At 34.3% G+C, this 25,940-nt stretch overlaps 5 protein-coding genes across 13 annotated transcripts; 2 read left to right on the forward strand and 3 right to left on the reverse strand.

Moving 5' to 3' along the window:
• The first annotated feature begins 418 nt into the window (after positions 1 to 418).
• Positions 419 to 7,378, forward strand: LOC101215256 (polygalacturonate 4-alpha-galacturonosyltransferase). 4 transcript variants are annotated; one of them, XM_031883474.1, is made up of 9 exons: positions 419 to 712; positions 1,968 to 2,002; positions 2,220 to 2,348; positions 2,424 to 2,627; positions 2,790 to 3,130; positions 3,297 to 3,654; positions 3,800 to 4,387; positions 4,504 to 4,805; positions 7,242 to 7,378. In XM_031883474.1, exons 1-8 carry the CDS (start codon positions 550 to 552, stop codon positions 4,777 to 4,779), a joined length of 2,094 nt encoding a protein of 697 aa, XP_031739334.1. In that variant the 5' UTR covers positions 419 to 549; the 3' UTR covers positions 4,780 to 4,805; positions 7,242 to 7,378. The 4 variants fall into 4 exon arrangements, with proteins under 4 accessions (XP_031739334.1, XP_031739335.1, XP_031739337.1 ...); XM_031883475.1 differs by lacking the exon at positions 7,242 to 7,378 and having other exon boundaries at positions 2,424 to 2,490; positions 2,617 to 2,627; positions 4,504 to 5,134; XM_031883477.1 differs by lacking the exon at positions 7,242 to 7,378 and having other exon boundaries at positions 2,424 to 2,490; positions 2,620 to 2,627; positions 4,504 to 5,134.
• Positions 5,825 to 7,846, reverse strand: LOC101215497 (glyoxylate/hydroxypyruvate reductase HPR3). Its single transcript, XM_004134292.3, has 2 exons — positions 7,210 to 7,846; positions 5,825 to 6,513 (listed from the first exon to the last, which is right to left on the reverse strand). The coding sequence occupies exons 1-2, from the start codon at positions 7,663 to 7,665 to the stop codon at positions 5,992 to 5,994; spliced, it is 978 nt and encodes a 325-aa protein (XP_004134340.1). The 5' UTR covers positions 7,666 to 7,846; the 3' UTR covers positions 5,825 to 5,991.
• Positions 7,847 to 8,901: 1,055 nt separating this feature from the next.
• LOC101210237 (cytochrome P450 704C1) lies at positions 8,902 to 25,610 on the forward strand. Of its 5 annotated transcripts, XM_031881789.1 has the most exons (9): positions 8,902 to 9,148; positions 10,010 to 10,140; positions 10,256 to 10,425; positions 22,517 to 22,735; positions 23,234 to 23,449; positions 23,535 to 23,837; positions 23,910 to 24,230; positions 24,764 to 24,967; positions 25,096 to 25,610. In XM_031881789.1, exons 4-9 carry the CDS (start codon positions 22,610 to 22,612, stop codon positions 25,285 to 25,287), a joined length of 1,362 nt encoding a protein of 453 aa, XP_031737649.1. In that variant the 5' UTR covers positions 8,902 to 9,148; positions 10,010 to 10,140; positions 10,256 to 10,425; positions 22,517 to 22,609; the 3' UTR covers positions 25,288 to 25,610. The 5 variants fall into 5 exon arrangements, with proteins under 5 accessions (XP_031737649.1, XP_031737650.1, XP_031737651.1 ...); XM_031881790.1 differs by lacking the exon at positions 8,902 to 9,148 and having other exon boundaries at positions 9,999 to 10,140; XM_031881791.1 differs by lacking the exons at positions 8,902 to 9,148; positions 10,010 to 10,140; positions 10,256 to 10,425 and adding an exon at positions 22,303 to 22,387.
• Positions 10,711 to 12,968, reverse strand: LOC101209989 (glyoxylate/hydroxypyruvate reductase HPR3). 2 transcript variants are annotated; one of them, XR_968890.2, is made up of 3 exons: positions 12,371 to 12,968; positions 11,148 to 11,755; positions 10,711 to 11,001 (listed from the first exon to the last, which is right to left on the reverse strand). XR_968890.2 is itself a non-coding variant. In XM_004133849.3 (2 exons), the coding sequence occupies exons 1-2, from the start codon at positions 12,830 to 12,832 to the stop codon at positions 11,234 to 11,236; spliced, it is 984 nt and encodes a 327-aa protein (XP_004133897.3). In that variant the 5' UTR covers positions 12,833 to 12,968; the 3' UTR covers positions 10,711 to 11,233. The 2 variants fall into 2 exon arrangements, 1 of the variants encoding a protein (XP_004133897.3); XM_004133849.3 differs by having other exon boundaries at positions 10,711 to 11,755.
• On the reverse strand, positions 14,655 to 16,578 carry LOC101215727 (glyoxylate/hydroxypyruvate reductase HPR3). Its single transcript, XM_004134293.3, has 2 exons — positions 15,979 to 16,578; positions 14,655 to 15,665 (listed from the first exon to the last, which is right to left on the reverse strand). Exons 1-2 carry the CDS (start codon positions 16,438 to 16,440, stop codon positions 15,144 to 15,146), a joined length of 984 nt encoding a protein of 327 aa, XP_004134341.2. The 5' UTR covers positions 16,441 to 16,578; the 3' UTR covers positions 14,655 to 15,143.
• Positions 25,611 to 25,940: the final 330 nt, after the last annotated feature.

Consider the following 25,940-nt stretch of genomic DNA (forward strand, 5'->3'; position numbering starts at 1 on the left):
TTGAAAAAATGTTTTAGGAAGTACCAAGTGGTGTGTGGTGTTGAACACCTCGTTACCTTTGTAAGGATATGTTTATCTTGTAAAAGTTACCTGCTTGGGATTCTTGATCTTTTTCAATCGAACTAAAAACAGTCCTCCAAGTTGTGGTTACTTTGAATTGAGTTACAATCACGGTGCTAGTTTATTTTTCAAATTATTTTCTTTTCGGATGTAAAGGACAGGTCCCATTCAAGTAAGCATCATGAGAATAGGTAGCAAAAGAAACGTGAACTTTCAATTTTCGTATTGGATGCACAAATAATTAAGCTTTTAAAAAAAACTGTTTTCACTTGTGAGAAAGAGCGGGAACCTAAGGGTAAAAAAGGAAAAGAAAAAATAGAGAATATCACGACTATAAAACCCACTGGCGTTCAGTTTCCGTCTACATTTCACAGAATTGATAGCAACGATGACTCAACTGAAAGCTTCTCTTCTTCACTAACCTTCGCTCTCTCTTTACCAAACTATCCTCTCAATCTCCATTTCTCTCCCTTCTCCTGTTCCTAGACAATGGCGCTGAATGAAGAACCGGCGTCTGGCGCCGCTAAACTTGGCGATGAAGGAGATGGTGATGACGGTATCGGAGGATATGTACTGATCGTTTTCGCTGTTTTCTTCTTTGTCTCCGCTTTCGCGCTCTTGCTCTTTTTCCTCCTCCGCGGCGCCACTACTGGTGCGTTTCTTTACTAATTTTCTGATCATCGTATGTGATTCAAGAAAATGAACCATGCAGCGCAGTTCTTACTCTAGATCATTACTTATTAGAACATTTGATCAGTTAATTTTCTCTTTATTTTCCTCATTACTAGTTGAAAGATTTAGTTAATGTACTGTGTTATAATGTTTTCTCTATGGAATGAAAGAACTACGGTCTCTTCAGACTCTGATTTATGACTGACTTTTTTCACGAGAGCTTTTTATTTTGATTGTTTCTTTGAGAACCAAATAAAGGACAGAACAGAAGTAGTAGGGATTAGGAAAGGAAAATTTTAGTGTAGGTATTAGTGTGTAACTCTACGTTTCGAGTTTGTTAACATCTTATCCTGCGTGGAATCCTTAATTGCATTGTAGGAATTGATTCAGAATCTGTTAAAATTGATATTGAATAGCACCGATCACTTCTTGGGTTTGATGTTCTCACTTTATTTTGTCTCTGCATAATATAGAGTGGTTCCGGTTTATGTGAAAGGTGAAAAAGTACGATGAACGAAGATTAAAGAACAAATAATTGAATTTCCTAGAGCGATCTAATTATAGTCACCGAACTTTTTTAGGCAAGAAATCTTTACTGACAGCGGATTATCACTCTGAGTTTGTCTTTTTTCCTTTAGAGACTGCTAGAACATTATTGTTTACCGCAAGAGTGACTCTTCTGTGTTTGATAAAATGTGAATGACTTAGTAATAGTTTACTTGGGGATAATCAATAAGTGGAGAGGATCATGAATATATGATCCTCAATTCTTCTTGCAAATGAAGTAGTGCCAAACCATGAGAGACCGAGGAGGGAGACGAAAGAGGGTGCAGGTAGTATACAGTTCAAGCCCAAACGAGGAGACTGTCTTTTTATCACAACATCCATACAATATGCGTATTCTTCTGTGCTATTCTTATTGGTGTTCATGTGTATGCGTTGCATCTGTTTTTAGTTTTATCATTGAACAAGATCTTCGTCTATTTTTTAAAATTGCATGGCGGGTAGGTTACTAGGTAATTCTGATCAATTTCTGTTTTTGTACAAATTGCCTTTCAATAAATATTCCATGCGTTCAAATGATGACTTCGGTAATATCATGCAAAAGTTTAATGTGATTATCCTTTTTCTTAAGAACAAATTAAAAGACACCTGCATGTCTATACTACTTGGTGATGATGTGATTCCGTTTGTTCTTTTACTATTTGTTTAATTTGTTGTTACAATATCTGCAGCTGAAGGGGCTATTTCAAGTAATCCAAGCAAAGGGGTAAGTGATTAAAACGTTCTGTATTCCTATTTGGTTTGTGTTTAATCATGGACTGGAAAAATTATTTTCCAATGTCGAGACTCCTGGTTAACGTGCAAACGTGTGTGAGTTTCCTTACTCAACTTCATCATATCTGTAACTATTATCCTTGAGCCCTGAGAACTTTGGGATTTAGTAGCTGTTTTCTGTGTGACATATGATTACGATTCCACTGCAGGCAAATGATGATCTTGCAGCCAGCGGTAACGACACAACTACTACGAATATTATTTCTTCGGGGAATGGTAGTTTTACCTTATCTTTGAGTTTGGTTGGAGGGGACGCCTCAGTTGATACAATTTCAATGGTACGCCTGAGAACCTCAAACTCTTTATCTGGCGTTACCAATTTCGTTGTTATTGAGTCGTGATTCTCCTTGTAGCCGAGCCCAACAACTGTAGTACCAAAAAGTGGAGCCTTCCTGGCCGAAGAGGACAATTCTTTGGGTGGTAATACTAGGACAGCTTATGTTTATGTTGAATTGCTAGTTCTTGTTGTTCTCTTTCTTTTATTGACACTGTTGTCTTTTACATGTTCTCACGTGCAATCCACCATTTTGCTCGCTCTCCTTAAAGAAGCCAGAAGGGTAATAATGACTGGTTATATTTTTTCATTTCATAGCTTCCATTGTTAAACATATAATGGTCTGATACGTCCCTTGCTTAGATGGAGGTGGAAGGGAAGAATGTTTGACTTAGTACATTCTCGTCCTTATTGTCCCTTTTCCTCTGTGGTTTCTATTTTGTAGATGGCAAGAGAAGAGCCACAGGAAAATCAATTGCTGGAGAAGGAGTTGGATCCGCAGGGTGAAGACACCGTTGTAAAATTTGAGAATACAAATATGCAAGTCTCCGAATTAGTTGACTCCTCAATTCTTGGAAAATACAGTACATGGAAGAAACAAAACGACAACAAGAACCAAGATCCAATCATACGTCTAATGCGAGATCAGATTATTATGGCAAGAATATATTTGAGTATTTCAAAAAAGAAAAAGAAAGTTGATTTGAGTGAAGAGCTCCAAAATTGTATTAAAAGAAGCCGTCGTGTCCTAGGAGAGGCAAATATCGATGCTGAGTTGCATAACAGGTAATAGAACTCGGTTGTTCAGTGTCCATCTTGATATAATGCATTACTTTTATCAAAAATTAAAATAACTTCGGATTGCATTGCATTATTTTCGTTTTTTCCTGCTTGTAATTTTTTTTATAGTGATCTTAAGAACTCTTCTTATACACCATTTATTGTTCTATAGTGCGCCCCAAAAAATAAAAGCTATGGCCGGTGTTCTTTCAAAGGCAAGAGATCAACTGTTTGATTGCAAGTTGGTGATCAAGAAGCTGAGAGCTATGCTGCTAACCGAAGAAGAAAAGGTTAGAAGGTTGAAAATGAAAAATACATTTCTGACTCAATTGGGAGTTAAGGGTATTCCAGGTGGTATTCGTTGTCTCTCCTTGCGCCTTACCGTCGATTACTACCTTCTTCCTCCGGAGAAGAGAAATTTCCCTAGAAGTGAAAATTTGCAGAATCCAAAATTTCACCATTATGCCCTCTTCACAGACAACGTGGTGGCTGCTGCAGTAGTCGTGAACTCAACCGTAATGAATGCTAAGGTGAACTCATCTCATCAATTTAGAGCTTTATTCATGAAATTTGACTTTCTGTTGAACATGTATCTGGTATGGCAGGTTACCGTAAAATTTATTCGTCTGTTTATGTAGTATTTTAACTCTGCATATTTCCTTGTTTGCTCGACAGGATTCTTCAAAACATGTATTCCACCTCGTAACTGATAATCTCAATTTTGGAGCATTGAAAATGTGGTTTCTCTTAAATCCTCCTAAAGAAGCTACGATCCACGTTGAAAATTTAGATGAACTCAAGTGGTTGAACTCGTCCTATTGCCCAGTACTCCGCCAGCTTAATTCTGAAGCAATGAGAGAATATTATTTCAAGGAAGAACAATCCACCACTTCTTCATCTAGTGCTTCTAGTTTGAAGTACAGAAACCCAAAATATCTTTCAATGCTAAATCATCTGAGGTTCTATCTACCGCAAATTTATCCCGAGCTAGACAAAATTCTATTTCTGGATGATGACGTTGTTGTCCAGAAAGATTTGTCTGGATTGTGGCTCGTAGATCTTGAAGGAAAAGTCAACGGTGCCGTCGAAACTTGTGTTGAGAATTTTCATCGTTTTGACAAGTACCTTAACTTCTCAAACCATTATATCGCAAGGGATTTCGATCCAAATGCGTGCGGTTGGGCATATGGAATGAATATATTTGATCTCAAGGAGTGGAAAAAGAGAAATCTCACTGGCGTATATCATACATGGCAGAACTTGGTGAGTCTTGCACCCATATCCCTTTGTGTTGTTTTTTTTTAAAACGCTTGGCCGTAGAGGATACATTTTATTATATATACACACCAATTACTTGGATTTTGCAATGTTGGTTTCAGAATGAAGATAGGTTGCTTTGGAAGCTCGGAACATTACCTCCAGGTTTGATGACATTTTATGGGCTGACATATTCCCTCGATAAATCTTGGCATGTGCTTGGATTGGGTTACAATCCAAGTATCAACCCATTGGAGATAGAAAATGCAGCTGTTATTCACTATAATGGCAACATGAAACCTTGGATGGAGATGGCGATGACGAAGTATCGCCCTTACTGGAGAAAGTACATCGACTTCAATCATCCTTATCTTCGCCAGTGCCACTTTATTAAATGAAACTGACTGGATAATCGGAACTACAGGTCACTCTAACTCTCACATACTCTCTCCTCCCCCACGTTGAATTTTCTTTACCTGGTTCACTGCATGACATGGGGCTGGGGATTTATCTCACATCACAGTCACATACCTTTGTACATCATTCAATTGGTTCTCACGAGCCTTCATGCATTATGACGAGGTAGAAACTATATCATATGTTAGAGTAGAAAATAGATTGGGTAGATCGGGAAGTAAAGGCCACATCCTACTGTATTCTTCCTATTAACCCTGTTTTTTCCGAGATTCCGATGAATAAGAAAACCTGTATGTTCGTAGGCGAAAGAAGAAATACTTTCCTTTATTTCGTTTCCTTTTTGTCCAATGGCTTTCTCATCAAATGGCATTGCAGCTGCAATGAGGAAGAGTTGCGTGGACTGGGCATAAGAATTTAGGAATTCATGTAGTGGGAGCTCACAATTCCATGGCTTTAAGAATTGGAATTCGTTTGGGAATTCAGATTCCAGAATTGATAATTTGGAAGCTTTTAGGCTTACTACTGATAAAAAAAATATTCTGCCCCTTTATCCACTAGGAAAACCCTCAAATCGCGTTTGATTTGAATTTAATATTTTATAAAATTTTGAACTTTTTTTCCTTCAACTTATTCCCAAAAAAAAGAGGGAAAAATAAAAGAAAAAGGAAACTTCGTTACAACTTTTACCCACTAGGAATCCTTCAAAGCCTTCATGATTTGAATCGAGTCTTTTATAAAATTTTGATTTCTTTTCCCCTAAATTTCTATATAGTTGAAAATGAATGGTAAATGATGTAATTTCCAATTTTTATGTACTTCATTTTATAGGTTAATTTTAAAACTCAAAGGTTAGAATTAATTTTTTTCTTCTTTTAAGTTTAGGGGTAGAATTGGATTTATAGTTGGTTTATAAAGAGTGATTGATTAATACATTTATTAAAATTTCAAATTTTTCAAATTGTATCGTCAATTAAAACTATTTTACTTGACATTTTGTTTGATTTGATTAATTTAAAAACTTAAAGGTGAAGGTAAATTTAATATCATATCTTCTAACCGACTTTTTAAGCTTTTTACGAATATTCATCCTTTTAAGAAGAGAAAGGTTTAATACTTTAATACATCAAGGTAGCACTGTTATCAAGTTCTTGAAGTCTTTTTCAATCTTTCTTCACCCTTCCATAGTTGCACAACTAAGCCACATAGGGAGACAGCAAAGGTTTGTTTGAGAAGAATGCCTCCAAGTTTTCCACAGCCAGTTTAGCGATTCCCACAAAAGATTCGTGTGTTGTGACAGCAGTATGTGGTGACAACACAACATTATCGAGTGTAAAGAGCTGTTTCGGAATTTCAGGTTCAAACTCAAACACATCCAATCCAGCACCCCCAATCTCCCCTTCAATCAGACATCGAATCATCTCCTTCTCGTCGATGACCGCCCCACGACCAATGTTGATTATCACTCCGTCTTTTCCTAGTTCTAGCATCACTTCCCTGTTAATCATATGGTGAGTTTCTTCGGTTAACCCACAACAAATGATGAGGACTTCACAGTTGGTTGCAAGCTCATGTACATTGGAATAGTAGGAGTATGAAACTAATGGCTTTTTGGTCCTTGAGTTATATGAGATTCTGCAACCAAAACCTTCCAGCCTTTTGGCAACTTCGGAGCCTATTTTCCCCAATCCAACTATCCCAATTTGCTTGCCGCTCAACTGTGAAAATTCTTAACCTTCAGTTCCATTGAAAAAAACCAACATCCAAATTGAGATCTAATGTAACAAATAGTTTTTACATCTTTTAATAGTTTTCGTGACACTTAGTTAACTTCCCAAATCTCCTAGGAAGAAGTGACTGTCAACGACACTTATAAAACATTGTCATAATATCTTATTTGATGTTATTAAGTTAGATCTAAGTTAAAAACAAAGTCTTAAAACTTTTTTGTTTTGCTGTCTACGACAAAACAAAATAATTTAATAGAAAAATAGCAAAGCGTAAGACGATGTATAGCAAAATCTCAATGCAATTCATCTAAAAAGTCTAAAATACCAATTAAATTCTAATTAGTATCCATTAATGTAGATTTCTATTATTGAGATCTAAATGCACATGCTAACGAGTGGATATAAGATTTAAAAAATGTAGTTATAATGAATAGCAATTTAAAGAATAATAATCAATAATATAATAATATTTTTAAAAAATTATAAATATAGCAAAACCTAGTTGATATGATAGACTCTTATGTTCTATTAATGATAGATCAATATTTGCAATATACTTATAAGTGATAATTTTCTATCATACATAAACTCACACAGATTTTGTTATATTTGTAAATTTTAATTTTTTTTGTTATTTTGAATTTAATTGTTGTCATTGTTACTATTTAAAAAAAAAAAATTCACCTTTGATCTGAGAGGAAAATCCGGTTTAATAGGTTGAAGACGTTGTTTAACGAACCGGTCTCCCGCCGAAACTTTTCTTAGGACATCAATTAGTAATCCAACTGCCATATCAGCGACATCTTCAGAGAAAACGTTTCCTGCATAGGCAACGGCTATCCCACGACCACGTAACTCGGCAAAGTTCAAGTGTTCGACACCGGCGCTGACTGTAACGACGAGCTTCAGCGATGGGAGACAGTCGAGAATGGGAGAGTTGAGTGGGGGAGAGACAGGAATGAGCAAGGCCTGTGTGGATTGGGCATAAGAAGTGAGGAATTGGTGCAATGGGAGTTGGGAAAGCCATGGCTTTAGGTAATGAAATTTGTTTGGGAATTGAGATTCCAAAGTTGAGAATACCCATGGAGGGCCTAAAACCAAAACTTCAGGAAGCTCTTTGCTTTCCCCTTCCATTGCCATTTTGCTCTCTTGTCTTGTTCACAACGGAGAAAACTATATATTTCATTTCTTTGGACAAGACGGGGTTGTCAATCTGGCAACCACGTTTATCCTATGGAAACCCCTCTAAATTAATACCATGCCTTATTCTAAACTTTTTATCTTAAATCTATTCAAAAGAAAACAAAAAAAATAAAAAAATAAAAGACAATTACAAATTTAACTATTAAATTTAATGGACCAACATATATAAGAACATTTTAAACAAAATTATAAATATAACAAAATTTTAAACCATTTACAAATACAGTCAAATTTAGATTTGCAAATATAGAATCCGAATAGAATAGGTTAGTTACAACAACATCCAACTTAACTGACAAGAAATAATTATCTTGGAATTTCAAAATTCCTATTCCATTAATTACTTCTTCACTTTTTTTTCTTTACATACATTTATTGATAAATGATAAAAAAATTATTTTATATGATAATTTTTTAAAAAATATTTATAAATATAGCAAAATATTACGACTTAATTTGTTATTCGGATAGATGTAATGATTTTGTAAATAATTTAATTTATTTTTTCATATTTAAAAATAATCCTAAAAGTTTGAGTATTGTTGGAATAAAATCAAAACACAAACCAAGGTTTGTAAGAAGTAAAAAATGAAGTATACAAATTTTTTAGTTCATCATGTTTGAGGTTACAAAATGATGTCTCAACGTGCCATGTTCTTCTTTTGTTAATAAACTAACTATTAAGTTAACCCTACTCTACCATCATTTTGTCATTTTGGGAAGGATAATTATAATGAACACCAATTTTAGGAGTAATAATTTAAAATATTTAACTCTATATCATCATCATTTCTTAATTATATTTGTATTTTTTTTTAAATATGTTCATATATACTTAATTATTTTAAATCTAATTGCTATATTTGCAATTGTATTTTTTTTTTTATTAAAATATTCACTTTAAAACTTGGAGCGTTTGCAAAAATAGCAAGAAAATTTATGATAATAAGATTCATGTCACTATATTTTCTAAATTGCAAAAGTAACCCTCTATCGCGATATCACCGATTACTTTTTTTTCTAAATGTTTTTATATTTGCAATTTTCCTTTAAAACTTTAAGTCCAATAACCTAATGACAAAAATGTGTTTTTATTTTAAATATAGTTTTTAAGAGGGACTATAAAAGGGACGGAGGTTCATTTTTTGTTCGCGAAATTTCAAAAGGAATTCATCCTTTTGCTAACTTCGCGCTCTCTTGCGTTCGATTGAGCGAATAATTTCTCCTCCCATTCTTCTTCTACTTTAATGCTCTTCGTCTGGTGATTCTTCCTACTCATTATCTCCGTCGTATCCATCATCGGTTTTGGCTAAGCATAAGGACGAAGTAGGAAAATGACCATGCCGGAGAATATATATTTGAGGTTCTTTTGTAGCTTTTCTCTTCATGAATCTCGGCGGTCCAGGCTTCATCACTACTGGTACGTCTCTTCTTTTACTTTTTTTTAATGTTCCTATGGTTCATGAAAATGAATGGATTCTAGTTTTTACTTCGGATCTTTAGTTATTAGCGAACTCGATTCAATTTTTTTCATTATTTTCCTCTTCATAGATCGAAAGACTTGGTTGATTTTGCTTCCTTATACTGTTTTCTTTACCGGATAATCATGGATGATTCGGGTTGGGAGTTTCGAACTGCCTAATTCATGACGATCTTCGAAGTGATTTAACTATTTGTTAGCGCGAGAACTAGGATGAACTTGGACGTAGATGAACAGTAAAGTCGCTACTCAGCATCTACCCCGACGTTTTGGAAGTACGAGCTCCGAAGAGGATCTCATAGAAGAAATTTAGTGACTAGTTTATCAAAATATACGTACATTACGTGTGTTCTTGTACATTTGTTGGTTTTGGTTTTGGTTTATCGTTGAGCAATATCAGTGTCAATTTTACAGACGGCATACGAGTTGGGATTAGATATGGTTATTCTGATCAATTACTTATCTGTCTTTCGAGAAGTGTTCCATCGAATTAAATGATGACTCAAATATAGGGAAGTTTCTTTGTGTTGATCTGTTTTATAAAGAGCAAGTATTATGTGCATATGCATGCATGCTTGTTTCATTTGATCATTCGTATAGAGGGACATTATGAGTTAAATGTTATGTTCTGCAGAAGATACTTTTAGTAATTAGTGGTGTTGTATAGTGTGGGTTGAGAAGAAAATATGCCCAAATATTGTTCAAATTCTTTCTAGTAACGTTAGTGGGCTGGTTTCTTTAAGCGACTTTGTATCTGAGTGCTGTGTCCTGTTTTAAGTATTGATTACAGTTCTACTGCAGGTAATGGATGATATCCAAGCAGCTCAAACAATTCAGGACGATCTAACATTAACTCAATGGGGAATCATAATTTGACTGTATCATGGAATGTGGTTGGTGTAGAGATTTCAGTTATTGATGTGACTTCCAGGGTAAGCCTGACCACCAATTAATGATATGATTCTGCCTGCGGTTCCCGGAAACAGAAACCGAACAGTTCTCGTTTTTCTTTACATCCTTCAAGTTGTCTTTTATTTCTTTTGTTAGGGAATTGGAGAGGTGAAATACATTTCTCATTTAAATTGGAATCCCAGATGGCGTTTGCTACCTGACTTTGCGCCTAACTATTGATTATTACGATCTGGATCACGACCTCCTCTTCTTTGCTTGTGCAACTTCATCAAAAGAGCTTGATTGTGGATGATTGCAGCTTTCAGGTGTGTTTGTCTCTTTCTCCACGTTGAAATTGCTTCGCTTGGTTCACTACATGCATGGGGCTAGCGATTTCTCTGATTTAATTCTTAGCCCTGTTTTATTTAGAGTAAAATTTTTATTTGGTAGGTTGGGTAATGGATTACATACCACATTTATATTCTTCCCCAAGCCTAGAGGATACTATTCCTATTCAATTTTTAATTTTCGATCCAATTTAGCCAATCTGAACATTAGGAATTGACCATAATTTGTCAGATCTGGACCATTTGGTTACTTCTATCATTCTATGCTGCAAATTGATTTCAGTTTATTCCATTATCAGTCGTTGGTATAGTAATTTAAATTTGTATGAAGGAACGGTTAATCATATAATCCAAGACATATTTTACTGCCACACTTTCACCTCTCCTCTCCTCTCTCTCCATTAGTAGTTCCCCCAAAGAGCTCTAGAAGAAATGCTCCTTGCTGGAAAAGATAACCCCAGAAGCAAGATTCAAAAATCAAAGAGCTTTATTTTCATCCCAATCTGAGATAGGATCTGTAGAAACTTAAAATTATATGCCTCAATCTCTCAATGGCTGCAAAGAAAATGGAAAATGTTAGAATATGCCAACTTAAACGTTGCTAAACTGATATAAATCCTTGACCCAAAAAAGATTTTGAAACCTGCAAAAATAAAAATAAAAAAAGAAAAGAAAAGAAAAAGGGTCGAATACACTAATACATTAGGGTGGCTCTGTTGTCAAGTTTTTGGAGTCCTCTTTTCTCAACAAACCAGCCTCCCTCAGCAGCAACTCAATTCCACCCCAACTAATCTACAACAGGAGACACAAGAGGTTTGTTTGAGAAGAATGCCTCCAAGTTGTTCACCACCAACTTAGACAATTCCACTTTAGATTCATATGTCATAACAGCAGCATGTGGTGACAGGACAACATTATCAAGATTAAAGAGCTCTTCAGGAACATTAGGTTCATTCTCAAACACATCTAGTCCAGCTCCACCAATCTCCCCCTGAGTCAAACATCGTATCATCTCTTTCTCATCGATGATCAAACCACGACCAATGTTCACTATCACTCCATCTTTTCCTAATGCCAGCATCACCTCCTTGTTAATTAGATGGTAGGTTTCTTTGGTCAACGCACAACAAATTATGAGTGCTTCTGTGTTGGCTGCAAGTTCATATACATTGGGATAGTAGGAATATGGTGCCATTGACTTTTTGGTCCTAGAGTTATATGAGATTTTGCAGCCAAATCCCTCCAGCCTCTTGGCAACTTCAGAGCCTATTTTCCCCAATCCAACGATCCCAATTCGCTTGCCGCTCAGCTGTGAAGTATTTCAAAATTCATCCAACCAAAATATCCATATCAAACTACACCTTTTCCATGAGTAATCATTAAAAAAACTGTAGTGACATCAGAATCTGTTAAATTTTGTGCAGAGATTTCCTATATGTGTGTGAGAGTACATACTGATATTAGTCCGCATCTTTGAGTATTTTTTTTCTTCTCTCTATTTGGTATTTAAATTTTTACAAAGTTCAAATTTAGTTAATTATTATTTTTTTCTCTAGTCAGATTGGAAGAAATGTCGAGAATAAATCTGATCAACTAAGTGAGAAAATTTTCTAATGTCTTCAAATCTTAAAAAACTCTGGCAAAATTTTCTAATCGTAAGGTTATGACTGACCAAGTATTTTTAATTCATGAAATGTGATGCGTGAATGTCTACACAATTTAATTTTAATGTTTCTTAGAAGTTATATAGTTGAAACTGTTGGAAAGTTTTTTAACCTTACGATGAAAACACTCAAACATTACGGATTAAGAATTAAGAATTAAGGATTATGGATTATGGATTATGGATTAGTTGACAAACTAAAATGTTGATTGAAATGAAAAACAAGGACGGAATCGTAATCATAAAAAAAAACTACTGGACCTTTAATCCAGGAGGAAAATCTTCTTTCTTAGACCAAAGCCCTTGCCTTACGAATCGATCTCCCGCTGATATTTTCCTAAGAACGTCGATTAGTAAGCCAACCGCCATATCGGCGGTATCTTCTGAGAACAGGTTTCCTGCATTGGCAATAGCCACCCCACGCCGGCGTAATTCCGGAAAGTCTAAGTGATCGACGCCGACGCTGGAAGTGACGACGAGCTTTAGGGAAGGGAGGCAGTCGATAATGGTGGAGGTGAGTTGGGTATTGCCACCGCCTCGGATAAGCAGGGCTTGGGTGGATTGGGCATAAGAGGTGAGGAATTGGGTTAGAGGGAGGTTGTAAAGCCATGGTTTTAGGAAAAGGAATCTATTTGAGAATTGGGATTCCAGATATGGGAATATCGAAGGGGGGCCTAGAATCAGTATTTGAGGAAGCTCCTTGGCCTGCTCTTCAGCTGCCATTCTTCTTGTTTGTCAGAGTGCTGCCCTTACCCTGGATGGGAAAAAAGAAAGTGAAAGACGCCCTTACCCTTACCGATTTTTGTCTCAGTCCAAAATATTTGATGAAGTTGACTTGAGAATTTTTTTGGAATGAAAAAATTGACGTGACATTTTTGTTACTGAAGAAAATGTTCATAGTATTTATACTTTTTCCTTTCTCATGAAAGAAAAATATTCGGGGGTGTACTCAAAAATAAATAATTTGGGTGTAGCTCCCTATTTTGTGTACCCAATTATCAACGACAAAAAGAAGTTGGGATTTTTTTTGAAAAAGTTTTATTATTACTTTTTCATAAGCTTTTATAAAATTAATAATTTGGTCCTAAATAACATTTGTATTAAACTTCTTTACAATATTACAATTTAGTTCTTATGAAGATTTATAACATTTTATTCATTTGGAAAGAAATTAGTTTTGGGATTTAATGAAGGGTTCTTTTTTCCAAGAATAATAAAAAAAAATACAATTTTTAATGAATTTTCTTGCATAAATAAACTAAGAAATTATTAGAGAACTCTAATTTATATGAATTAATTTTATTTTAAAGGCTAAATTGTTAAAAAAATTAATCGTACAAAATTTGAGTGTGCAAGAATTAAATTGTTATATACTAAAATACATAAAATAAAGTCAATAATGGGAGCTTACCTCAAATGCAAAAACTAAATTATTATGTAACTGAAAATTATGTATACTAAACTATTACAAGGTTGATTTTTATAAATATAGTCCAAATATTTTAGGGCTCGGCTCATGTAAAAAAGTCTATTAAGTTGGTTATTTTTCTAAAATATATCAGAAAATTATTACAAGGTTAATTTGTATAGATAGTCAAAATATTTTAAGTGTGTAAAAATGTCTAGTGGGTTATTCTATTAAAATATTTTAGATTTGTTCTTTTTCATCGTTTGTCCTCGATTTTTTCAAATGGTTGATTGTTTAAGTTCGTCTACCAATATAAATAATGTTGAAAAAATAAAATACAATCAAATCTAATACCAACTTTAAACGATTAAATCTAAACGTGTACCAAAACTTGATAAAAATGATTTAGAAATCTGAATGATTGCATAGCAAATAAGTAAACGATTCTTTTTCAGATATATTACGTGGTATTTTTCTAGTGTGGATGAGTTTTTTCCATTTTTAAAATTGTTTAATATTTTTGGAGATTTGTTATATTTTTTAAAAGAGCCCTTAGTACACACTGAAAGTTAAATTGGTATTCTAATTTGGGGTATAGGAAAATTGGTGGGCTACAAAAACCTATATTTGGGCTTTTGAGGAACTGGGTACAAATGACGCTCGGACCGTGCATTAAAAGATGGGGAATTGGAGTAGTGGGAGTCGTGGGAGTTTGAAGAAATGAAATCTGTTTCGGAATTGGGATTCCAGAGACGTGAATACTGTGGGAGGACTTGAAACCAAAACTTTAGAAAACCCGTCGGATTGGCAATAGTTTTCTTCGATGAAAAAGACTGCTACTCCTATTTAATGCAGGCAGCCCAATTTGCACTTGGTAAAAATCTGCCTAATCTGCGGAGTCAGTACTTTTTTAAAAACAATGATTGTTTTTGTTATTTTTTTCCTTTTTGATATACAGAGATTAGGTGCAGATGCAATTAATAATTGTTTTTCTTGAACTATTACTGGTGACTTGAATGAAAGGATGACGAAGACCAGGGTGTTCCCATCGACAGAGTTGAGTTGGTTATAATTAATAGACAAAAAATATAATAACAAATAAGAATTTTAAAGAGTAATACCTTAGCTACTTGTAAATTATATCAGTTAAAAAAATCAACTATTAAATTGATGTCAAATTATGGAGCAAGCTATAATAATCCATTTAAGAGAAAGTTGGTCACTTATCCAAACATAGGTCCGTTCAAGACAAGTGATTGGTGACTTTACCTACATGCATGCATAATCTATAAGTGGGTCTTATTCAATTTCCAAAGGACCTTTAATCAATCCCATTAAATCCTGCAAAGTGCTTTGGAAGAAAAGCTCTTGCTGGAAAGGATTGATTTTAGAAGCTAGAAACCTGCTTTGGAATAGCTTTCCTGTCACTAATAGCAGCTCTTCTTTGGGGAGCTTTTCTGTTTCTAGATCAGTTGAGAGCCTGTCTACTTTTTTCGTTTTACCATTTAATTGTACTACTGTGGTAAATACATCACCACCCTTGAATAATAATGAGCTAAAATTACCCAAAAATTCTGAGCTCTTTCATAAAATTCTCTCCCTCCCCATTAAACAGCTGCACCTCAACTAATCCAGAAAGGGAGACACCAAAGGTTTGTTTGAGAAGAATGCCTCCAAATTCTCCAATGCCAATTCAATCAATCCCGCTATAGATTCAGTTGTTGTGACAGCAACATGCGGCGACAACACAACATTATCAAGATTAAACAACTGTTTGGGAATTTCAGGTTCATCCTCAAAAACATCCAGCCCAGCCCCCTTAATCTCCCCTTGAATCAAATATTCAATCATCGCCTTCTCATCAATGATTGCCCCTCGACCGACATTGATTATTACTCCATCTTTTCCCAATGCAACCATCACCTCTCTGTTGATCAAATGGCGAGTTTCTTCTGTTAAGCTAGAACAGATGATAAGGACATCACAGTTGGTTGCAAGTTCATGTACATTGGAATAGTGGGAATATGGAACTAATGGCTTTTTGGTCCTTGAGTTATATGAGATTCTGCACCCAAAACCCTCCAGTCTTTTGGCAACTTCAGAGCCTATTTTCCCCAATCCAACAATCCCAATCCGCTTGCCGGTCAACTGTGAAAATTTTTCAACATTGAAATTCAGAAAAGATGAAAAAAAATCCTAATTCAACTACGCCTCTTCCAAGATAGATTAAGGGCATGTTCGAGGATGTGCTCAGCTGATATTCAAAATCACTTCAAAAGATGAATTTAACCACTCAAAATGATTAAAAGAGATACTAATCTACCATCAAAATTGATTGTTAGTGAATAAATCCGTGTTTTGATATGATTTTGAACAAGAGATTTGATCACTCTCCAAACTTGCCCTAACTGGTTAGAAACCTTGACGAAATATTTGCATTAGATCAAAACCAGAGGTGGACCTTTAATCCGAGAGAAAAATCCATTTGCGTAGCCCAAAGTCCTTGCCTCACGAACCGATCTCCCGCTGAAACATTCCTAAGGACGTCGATTAGTAATCCCACGGCCATGTCAGCAACATCTTGAGAGAATAAGTTCCCTGCATAGGCAATTGCTACACCACGCCGCCGCAGCTCCGCCACGTTCAGGTGGTCGACACCGGCGCTGGCAGTGACGACAAACTTGAGGGAGGGGAGGCAGTCGAGAATGGCAGAGGACACTGCGAGTCCGTCACCTGGAGTGACAAGACAAGCTCGGACGGATTGTGCATTGGAGATGAGGAATTGAAGTAGTGGGAGATTGGAATCCCACGGTTTGAGAAACTGGAATCGATTTTGGAATTGTGATTCCAGAGACGTGAATACCGACGGGGGACTTAGAACCAAAACTTGATGAAGCTCGTCGGATTGGATTTTGACTGCCATTCTTATTTCTATTTGCGTGTAAAAATAAGCTGAGAGGGAGGGACTAGAACTGCACAAGTTTCTTCTTGAAAGATGAACTTTTCTTGGATAACGTGGAAGGACAATGGGTTTTAGGATTAATATGGGTGTACTTGAATGATTATGCTCTTTTTGGACCCCTTTGTATATAATTCAAACAGAGGTTGAAAAAAGGACAAGACTCATGGTCCAAGTCTACCAAAAATAACTAAGATTCCAGCTAAACCCAACCAAACTCTTTGATTATTGTTTTTCTTGAACTATTATAGGTGACTTGAATGAAAGGATGATGAAAGAAAAGAGTGAAGATATTAAGTTCTCAAAGTTAGGTGTTGAATTGGTAATTATAATTAATAAACAGTAAATTTTGTAACAAATAAGAATTTGAAATAGCAATACCTTGGCTACATGTAAGAATTTGAAATAGTAATACCTTAGCTACAGGTAGGTTATGTTAGTTGAAAAAATCAATTATTAAATTGGTGTCATTGAGCAAACTGTAAGTCTACTTCATCTCTTAAAGTTAGTGACTCAAACATAGGTCTCTTCAGGATAAAGACGAGTGATTAGTGAGTTTGCCTACATCTTTAACATTAATTTATACGTGTCAAAGCAGGTTTGGTTTAACGGTATTGACATGAATTTCTTACCTAGAAATTGGAGGTTCAATGTTTTACCACATAATTGTATCAAAAGAAAAATTATATGTTTCTTCCCAGCAAAACACCAATATGAATTTTCAAAATTCAAAGCTTAGTCTCTGTTTGTGGTGACGTAAGTTCCTCCCTACAACTCATGAATTAAGAATTCTTCTAAAAACAGATTGTGCATTAGATTCAACCAGAAAAGTACCATAGCCTAAATTCTCAGTCATTTTCAATCTAGATCGAAGTGTCAAAGCTTCAGCGGTTTCAATAACAAAATAGTTATAAACCAACAATGCTTGCATCATCTTTTTCATCCGACCATCCCATTTCTCACCACAGCCCCCAACCCAATACCCTCCCTATTTGAGTGACAAGATGCAACCATCTTGATATTTTGGAGAAGACCTAAAAAAATATCACAAGTAAATCTTTATGGGAAACGTCAAATCGACCAAGTTCTGTATCTCGGGTAATATCGAAATTCTTATTTTTTTCTTTAATCCTTTTCCAATAAAGAAGCTATAATTTTCTGCTCCTCTGCTTTGCCACAAATCTTAAATTAGTTTGTAAAATCTGAAGAAAAAAATTTCACATGATAACCTTTTAATCTTATTAGGAATATTCAAACCCCACAGTGATTTCCACCCTTTTTTCATAACATTATTAGACGAGCCAGTTGCCTCCAATTAAGAAAAACAACTATGCACTCTTAGTTGAAAATTTACCATCCTTTGAATATAGTCAGAGTCAACCGCGGGTTAACAAAGACTTACATATCTGGATAGACCTAATTACTTCAATATCTTCCATCCAAAAGTTCACTTTTTAGAGTGGTCTATCATGTTAGAAGCTCAAATTGTCATTGTCGTTCTACTTCTTTCTCATTTTCTTTTTTGGACGAATCTCATTCTTGAGATGTGGTCAATCTGGGTAACCACTGTTTGTGGAATCTTACTCCGAGCAAATAATATAGTCGATGAGATCAATATTCTAGCAGGCATTTCAAAATTATTTATTACCCTTTTCTGTACTTGTATTTGGAACCATATTGTTAACTGTAGCTTTTGTGCCGCTGGCTTTGAAAGTTCTTTTTGGTCAACATGTCTTTTCCTAATTGAGTTTTAGTTCTTTTGAATGTAATTAATGATATCATTTATTTGGTAGTTTGTCTTTTTTTTTGTTTTTGTTAATTTTATAACCAAACAAACGAATCACAAACTCTAATTCATAGAATATTCTAAAACTCTTGGGACTCAGAAAGGGAAGCTTTTCTTTTTACGAACAAGAACGTGTCCATATTTTATCGGTATACGTTTTGGACAGCTTGCTTCTGTGTAGCTACCAGTTAAGCATTACTCCAAAAAAATGGAAATCCCTACTTGGAAGCATCGATGAAACCCTCTGAGTTTGGAGTTTTGACGAATCAAATTATCTCCCCGTCATGAAACCCACCGTCGATTAAATCGGCCTGGCGGCGGAGCCATTCTAGGGCTTCAAGGGCGTCATCGTAGGCCGCAGGGAGACGGTGTTCGGGGGCGAGGCGGTACTCCAAAGATATGATTCGGGCTGGAAGATGAGCGCAGTTGCTGCAACACGAAAATATGAAATTGCTGTGTGGCTGCGCTGAAGAAAATGAAGCCCCCACCATGGGCATAGATCAAAATAGGAAGTTTGTTGGTGGGATTTTGAGGAATATTTGTCGAGGCGAATGAAGATTTTGTTGGAAGGGTTTAGGGGAATGTCCTTTGAAATTGTAGGGATATTATTGGTGTTGGGAATATGGATATTTCTGTTGGAGGTACCGTGGAAAATAGGTTGGGTCTGGTGATTCAACCATCTGAGTTTAGCTTGATGTTGAGACACTCGAAAGGATCAATAATGGAGGTTGTTGAAGTTGCAAAGAGGGATTCCGTCATTGGAGACGGAGAAGAAAGTGAATGGTTTTGGTGGTGGGCTGAGAATTAGTGTTGAGTGTCATGCCATTATAAAACAGTAGCTTGCACCACCGTTTCGGTTTTGTGGCCGTTTGACACAGTGGAAACACTGGGAAGAACCATGAACGTCTCCGTACTTTCTTAATAGATTCCCCCAACCCCTTTTAGAACATAGAATCATGAGGTTCACTAAACCGACCAAAAATAAATTGACCAAATCCAAACGAAGACAAACCCAAACCAAACCGATAATTTGAGTTTTACTTAAGGATTTGGTTAGGTTCGGTTTAAAGTTGAAATTGAACTTTTGCGTTCTTTGTAAATTTGGGTCTGAAAACTAAAAAATATGTATAAAGTAAAAAAAAAACCAAACAGAATTGGGTTCGGTTTGACTATTGAACCAAATCATCAACACACCTACTTACCATGTTTATCCCTAATAATTTTGAAAAATGATTTAAGTAGTCTCTTAAATGGGTGTTTGGTTTACTAGCTTCAAAAGTTGGGCGTTTGGTTTACTAGCTTCAAAAGCAGGGTGTTAAATAACTAATTCCACAAACTTTTTTTTTGACAAAAAATGTTTTTTAATTACAAACAAAGCCATATGATTTCAACTCAGACTTTTTAGTCGTTACATACAACTAAGCTTTTGATGGTACGTCCACAAACTTCAATAGTGCATATTGTTGATAAACTTCATCTTCTTCTGCTCTTCCTTCCTCTCTAACTTCAACTAAACAATTTTACCTCTCTAACTTCAACTAAACAATTTTACATTCAAAAACAAATTTTCTAATTCCAAACTAAGAACACAACCCACCATGTAAATTATTTAAAACTTTCCAATTCCAATTTTAATTTTCTAATTCCAAACTAATACTCCTTAATTCCATTTCTAATGCTCTCTTGATGGCAATTCAAATTTTCTAATTCCAAACTAATACTCCTTAAATTGATTTAAAACTTTAAAGGTGATGTGTCAAATCAAATCTACCTAATTAGACAGCAGAGATGGATGTTCTAACGCTTCACAAACTAACTTGAAGACAATGGTAACGTAGGATGACAACAATGAGTGGTGATGGCTAATGGGTGATTTGGAAAAAGAGGGTGTTTTTTAAAAAAGAAATTAGAAAAAATAGGTGTTCTCAAAATTATTTGGGTAAAAGGGTAGATCTTTTGTCATTTTGTGTGGTGGGCCTGATTTCTATAAATTATTTTTTTAATAATAATGATGATGATGATAATAATAATTAAATCAGATGGAGTCGACTGACCCTTTCTTTTTCTTCTTTTGGCTGACTAGAGAGAGATTTTTTTAAAAAAAATAACTTAGAATGAGTGTTCCAAAGACTCATTTTAATAAACCAAAAAATCCACCCTTTTTTATCCAAATACTTTTGATAAACATCCTTTTGAACAATTTTTTCTTACACCCATTTTCTCATATCATCCGCTAATAAGTTATGCTAGAGAGTAAAATATAATTAAGAGGATGACGCCCCAACCATCCAATTAGTTAAGTCAACTACCATCTAAATATCTCTAATTATTTTCCATACTTGAGGAGTAGTGTTATTTTAAAACTTAAAATATCTGATATAGATATCATATCCAAAATTTGGTCAACAATTGAATGGATTTGATTTCAACAATAAATCAGAAGCAGGTTATAGAGTTGGCATGCATGAGGACAAATTATTTGGATTAGTTGGTCATTTATTTGATTTGAGTTCCGTAATCTTCTAGAATAAGTGATATCAATAAATTCTGATTAAAAAGATTAGTCAATAGCTTGTGGGCTGGAAATGTATAATAACATTTTTTTTAAAAAAATTACAAAACAGTAAAGATAAACTAATATTTACGGCCTCTAAATTTTTTTTAGAGTACTAATAGTTTTTAAAGTATTAATATTTATACTAATATTTTGAATCTAGTAGTTATATTTGCAACTATCTCCTTTAAAAATTTAAAGCTTGTTTGAGACGGGTTTTGATATATACACTACAATATACTCATTTTTAATTATAATGTCCATCTATTTATAAAAACATATTCATTTTTACATCATAAATTGAAGAGAAATTATTTTAGATGATATAACTTTAAAAAAATTTACAATCCAAAGATTAATAGGGAGATTATTTACATTTCATAGCAAAATTTTAATCTAAGTCCAAATTGAATAACTAAAATTTTAACTTAAGCCCAAACTATCCATCTTTTTTTGCTATAGAATGTAAATATTTTTCATTTTCTTGTATTTAGGTAAATTTCTCATAAAAAATATGAAAAAAATCATCCCTAAACTACATTACAAAAAGTTAAATATTTAAAAACATTTCAAATTAAGATAGAATGAGATTTTTATTTTAAAAAAAGTTAAAATATGTAAACCAATATTTTAACTAAAAAATTATTGGATTGCTTTCGAATATAGAAAAATAAACTGGATAAATATAGCAAAATGTTATCTTTTGTTAATAATAGATAATTGTAATAGTGTGATACATTCTATTCACTAATGGATATGATTAATAGACAATAACATTATCCTACTTAAAGATATTTTTAGTTTTTAAAGTTTATAACCATTACCAAAATTCATTTATCAACTTCTCGTTAATGGTGGTCTGCCCTAGGCAGTTTGTTACCATGCCGGTTCGTTGGTTTATTGCTTTAATGCCACCTACTTTACTTTTTACTATTTATTGTTGAGGCAGATCCGTATGACTATTTGGATGCTCAAATTTGTTAATATATTGTTGGCCAAATTGCTTTAATACATACTTATAAACATTTTGGTGTGAGTTAGAACAAAGTAGTGTTTTTAGTTCTTAAAGTCAAGTTCATTTATTTATAAGTTTGTTAATGCAACAATAAGCCTTCTTCTCCCTAGAATTGTTTTTAGTTTGAATTTTTTTCCGTATATAAAGTTAGTTTATTTTTTAGAAATTGCTTTATCATGAATTTTTTTATAAATAGTTAAATTTTAAAGTTTATGGATGTTAGACACATATAGACATATTACTATTTTATTTTTATTTGTAGACAATAAGTTAAGAGCAACAAAAAGCCAATTACACCCTAAGAAACTCATTAAGAATGAGGGCAAGAATATTTTTATTAAAGAAAAACTTATTTGCCGAAATAAAGAAAAACTTATCGAATCACATCAACGTGGGACGAAAGGACAAGTCAAACTAATCTCCTTGTTTTGCAACAAACAAAATTAGAAAGAAAAAGTTATATAAGATCTAAGTTAATTTTGACCGAATAAACATCAATAAAATTGTAATATTTGAAATTTTGGTGTAGGTGAAGTAGACCGAAATCGATAAAATTGTAATATTTAAATTCGACTACATCCATTTCCACCTCTCAATTCTTTGTTCACTGGCTACAATGGAATTTCTGTCAAACCCCATTTTAGTTGCAGCTGTATTGCTACTGATTTCCATTGTTGTAATGCAGATTCTAACTCGAAAACTGAGAAAGAAGAAGTATCATCCAATTGCAGGCACTGTATTTCACCAGCTCCTCAATTTTCACCGATTACATGACTACATGACTGACCTTGCTCGAAAGCATAAAACATACAAGCTTCTTGGGCCCTTCAGGGATGAGGTTTATACTTCTGACCCACCAAATGTTGAGTATATGCTCAGAACCAACTTCGAGAATTTTGGCAAGGTATCTTGTCTTTTTCCTTTTTCCCCTTCCTTTTTGGGTTGTGAGTTGAAATCTCTGATTGGTCATTGCGTTTACCTAGAAATTAAACTATTCTTCCTTGCTAGAAAGGTAAAATTGCAAATAATGGAGGGTGTATTCACCATGAAATTGAGTTTGTTGTTAAAAATATTGATTAATTAATTTTATCGTAATTGATGAGCTTAAACTTTCGGATTCAATGTTGTCATAAGCCAGAGAGCGAAGGTCCTATGTGTTGAACCTTGTGATATCATTTTAAGAATTTGGTGATGATTTAACATAGTATTAGAGCCGGGAGATTTTGTATTTGAATCATTTTCTCTCCAATATAATTGATTTCTACATGTTGAGGGTTCCTTTAAGTTTGATTTAACACTTGATTAATTAGAGTTTTTATGGCATTTTATTTTATTGATTGATGCTTCAAACATGATGTTTTTGGACCATGGTTTTGATTGAGTTCTGTACAATGTTCTTTAGGGATCACATAACTACAGAATTCTCAGAGATCTTCTTGGCGATGGAATTTTCACAGTTGATGGAGAGAAGTGGCGTGAGCAGAGAAAGATTTCAAGCTATGAGTTCTCTACAAAAGTTCTGAGGGATTACAGCACTGTCATCTTCCGGAAAACTGCAGTTAAACTCGCTAACATCGTGTCCGAAGCTGCTATTTCGAATCGAGTAATTGATATTCAAGTAGGTTAACAATCCGCTAACAATGTCGAGCAAGGGTCAGCTTTAGAACAGACACAAAACAAACTGATTCTATACTTGTTTGCAGGATCTATTTATGAAATCAACTCTAGATTCAATATTTCATGTTTCATTTGGAATTGATCTAGAGAGCTTGCATGGATCAAATGAAGAAATTAGCAAGTTTTGCTCTGCTTTTGAAGCATCAAGTACAAATACACTCTGGCGATACGTCGATGTATCCTGGCCAATCAAGAAGGCTCTCAATATTGGCTCAGAAGCTGTCTTAAAAGAAAACATGAAAATTGTTGATGAGTACATTTATAAGCTCATTCATAGTGCACTTGAACAGAGACAAAAGTTAGGCGACAACGCTTTGGTAGATGAATTTGTATGTTTATTTTGTCTTTAAAATCATTATATTTAGAGCCTGACATTGATTCTATTGTTTATGTGAATTTAGATGAGAAGAGAAAACATAGTGTCGAGGTTTCTGCAAGCGGAAACGACCGATCCAAAGTATCTAAGAGATATTATTCTTAATTTTGTTATAGCTGGAAAGGACACAACAGCAGTTACTCTTGCTTGGTTCATTTGCATGCTTTGCAAGCATCCTTCAGTGCAGGAAAGGGTTGCTAGAGAGATCGAAGAAGTGACAAATGTTGGAGATGTAACCGATTTTTCCGAATTTGCTGCAAGATTGACCGAAGAAGCACTAGAGAAGATGCAATTTCTCATTGCAACTATTAATGAAACTCTTAGACTCTATCCTGCCGTCCCAGTGGTATGTCATTTTCTCTTCAAATTTGAATATAGTCATTGCTTAATGCTTCAAATAACTCAAAAGTAGTTGCGTCGACGTAACAGCTTACTTTTTCAAATTAGGTCTAGGTCGTAGCAATTATTTTCTCAACTACGCTGATAATAACTTGTGAGAGTTGCAGAAGCACCTAATTTTTTTAACTAATTCTCACAGTCCTTTTTACTTGTTTGTTAAAATGCTAGGAAAGGTTGTAAACCCACATTTAATAGAAAAGACTGTTGGATCACTATTGAACTCAAAATTTGATGGCTTCCTAAAATTTTCACTTGTTAGCATGGAAATTGGCACAAAACCAATATTTACTTAGGGGAGAAAAACTGCATGACAAAGAGTTCAAACACAAGCTCTTTTGCTCTAATATTATATTAAATCATCATTAAGTTTAATTTGATGGTTTGAGGTAAATTTAAACATGCTAAACATGCTCATGTAGCTCCTAAGCTTTGGTCAGGTTCCATAAGTTCTCTGTTGAACTAATCGAGACTGAAATGCAGGATGCAAAGATTTGCTTTTCGGACGATACACTGCCGGATGGATTCAGTGTGAGGAAAGGAGATATGGTGTCGTACCAGCCATATGCAATGGGTAGGATGAAATTCATATGGGGTGACGATGCCGAGGAATTCCTACCAGAGAGATGGCTTGATGGAGATGGAAAGTTCCAGCCTCAGAGCCCTTTCAAATTTACAGCCTTTCAGGTATGTTAGATCCATGAAAAGCACATCCTTTTTTAAATGAAAACGTTAAACCCTTTCAAAATCACTCTCGTATGTGCCTTCAAATTTGATTATCGAGTTCTAAATTGAGAGGTGTCGTGATTTTACAGGCGGGGCCTCGCATTTGTTTAGGAAAAGAGTTTGCTTACAGGCAGATAAAAATCTTCTCAGCTCTATTATTGATGTTTTTTAAGTTCAAAATGAGTGATGAGAAGAAAATTGTGGAGTATCAACCAATGATCAATCTTCTCATCAAAGGAGGCCTTCAAGTTTGTGCCATTCCTAGGCGTCCTCTTACTTAACTGCCTCAATTCACTCCAAAATAATAACTCGTGTTTTCTCACTAATATCAACAAGGATGAATAGATTGATATATCGTTAAAGTTCAAAAGGACTTTTTAGATATTAAAAAAAAGAACAAACTATTTATTCGTTATAGCAAAATTTTCTAACTTTCATATAGAATAGATGCATATATCTATTAATATCTATAATTGATATATATTAATAGAAGTTTATTAATGTGTAATAGGTTTTTTTTTCAATAATATCTTAATCTTCGATGAATATTAGAGGTTAATGCTCATATTTAATTGAAATCGAAATGCATCTCTGTTTAAAGGTATAAGAGATTTCGACTTCTTTGTTCCCGAACTTTTTTTTTTTCTTCAACTACTTTCTTGTCTTCTTTTTCTTTTCATTTTTCTCTCCTTATCATCTGTTTTGTAATTCCTTTTATTTCTTCCTTTATTTTCAATATAGAGCTTTTTATTATTATTATTTAGATCTCTATTATTCTCTCTCAATTTTGTTGATTTCTAAATTTTATTTGTTTTACATATTTTCCTATTCCATATCAGATAATCATTTAATTGTTTTATATAAGTTCACTTCTTAAAATCTACCTAGAGAAATTTAAAGCCAATTGGACATGAATGTTCAACTCCCCGCATAG

This window comes from Cucumis sativus, chromosome 3 (assembly GCF_000004075.3).
Source record: "Cucumis sativus cultivar 9930 chromosome 3, Cucumber_9930_V3, whole genome shotgun sequence".
In the NCBI taxonomy this organism is placed as follows: domain Eukaryota; kingdom Viridiplantae; phylum Streptophyta; class Magnoliopsida; order Cucurbitales; family Cucurbitaceae; genus Cucumis; species Cucumis sativus.

Excerpts from the sequence above, each read along its gene's own strand:
- LOC101215256 (XM_031883474.1), top strand. The coding sequence starts at position 550 with ATGGCGCTGAATGAAGAACCGGCGTCTGGCGCCGCTAAACTTGGCGAT. Across the intron at positions 3,655-3,799 it reads CAACCGTAATGAATGCTAAG|GATTCTTCAAAACATGTATT; the intron begins GTGAACTCATCT and ends TTTGCTCGACAG. Across the intron at positions 4,388-4,503 it reads ATCATACATGGCAGAACTTG|AATGAAGATAGGTTGCTTTG; the intron begins GTGAGTCTTGCA and ends TGTTGGTTTCAG.
- LOC101215497 (XM_004134292.3), bottom strand. The coding sequence starts at position 7,665 with ATGGCAATGGAAGGGGAAAGCAAAGAGCTTCCTGAAGTTTTGGTTTTA. Across the intron at positions 6,514-7,209 it reads ATTTTCCTCTCAGATCAAAG|TTGAGCGGCAAGCAAATTGG; the intron begins GTGAATTTTTTT and ends GAATTTTCACAG.
- LOC101209989 (XM_004133849.3), bottom strand. The coding sequence starts at position 12,832 with ATGGCAGCTGAAGAGCAGGCCAAGGAGCTTCCTCAAATACTGATTCTA. Across the intron at positions 11,756-12,370 it reads ATTTTCCTCCTGGATTAAAG|CTGAGCGGCAAGCGAATTGG; the intron begins GTCCAGTAGTTT and ends AATACTTCACAG.
- LOC101215727 (XM_004134293.3), bottom strand. The coding sequence starts at position 16,440 with ATGGCAGTCAAAATCCAATCCGACGAGCTTCATCAAGTTTTGGTTCTA. Across the intron at positions 15,666-15,978 it reads ATTTTTCTCTCGGATTAAAG|TTGACCGGCAAGCGGATTGG; the intron begins GTCCACCTCTGG and ends AAATTTTCACAG.
- LOC101210237 (XM_031881788.1), top strand. The coding sequence starts at position 22,448 with ATGGAATTTCTGTCAAACCCCATTTTAGTTGCAGCTGTATTGCTACTG. Across the intron at positions 22,736-23,233 it reads ACTTCGAGAATTTTGGCAAG|GGATCACATAACTACAGAAT; the intron begins GTATCTTGTCTT and ends AATGTTCTTTAG. Across the intron at positions 24,968-25,095 it reads TCAAATTTACAGCCTTTCAG|GCGGGGCCTCGCATTTGTTT; the intron begins GTATGTTAGATC and ends GTGATTTTACAG.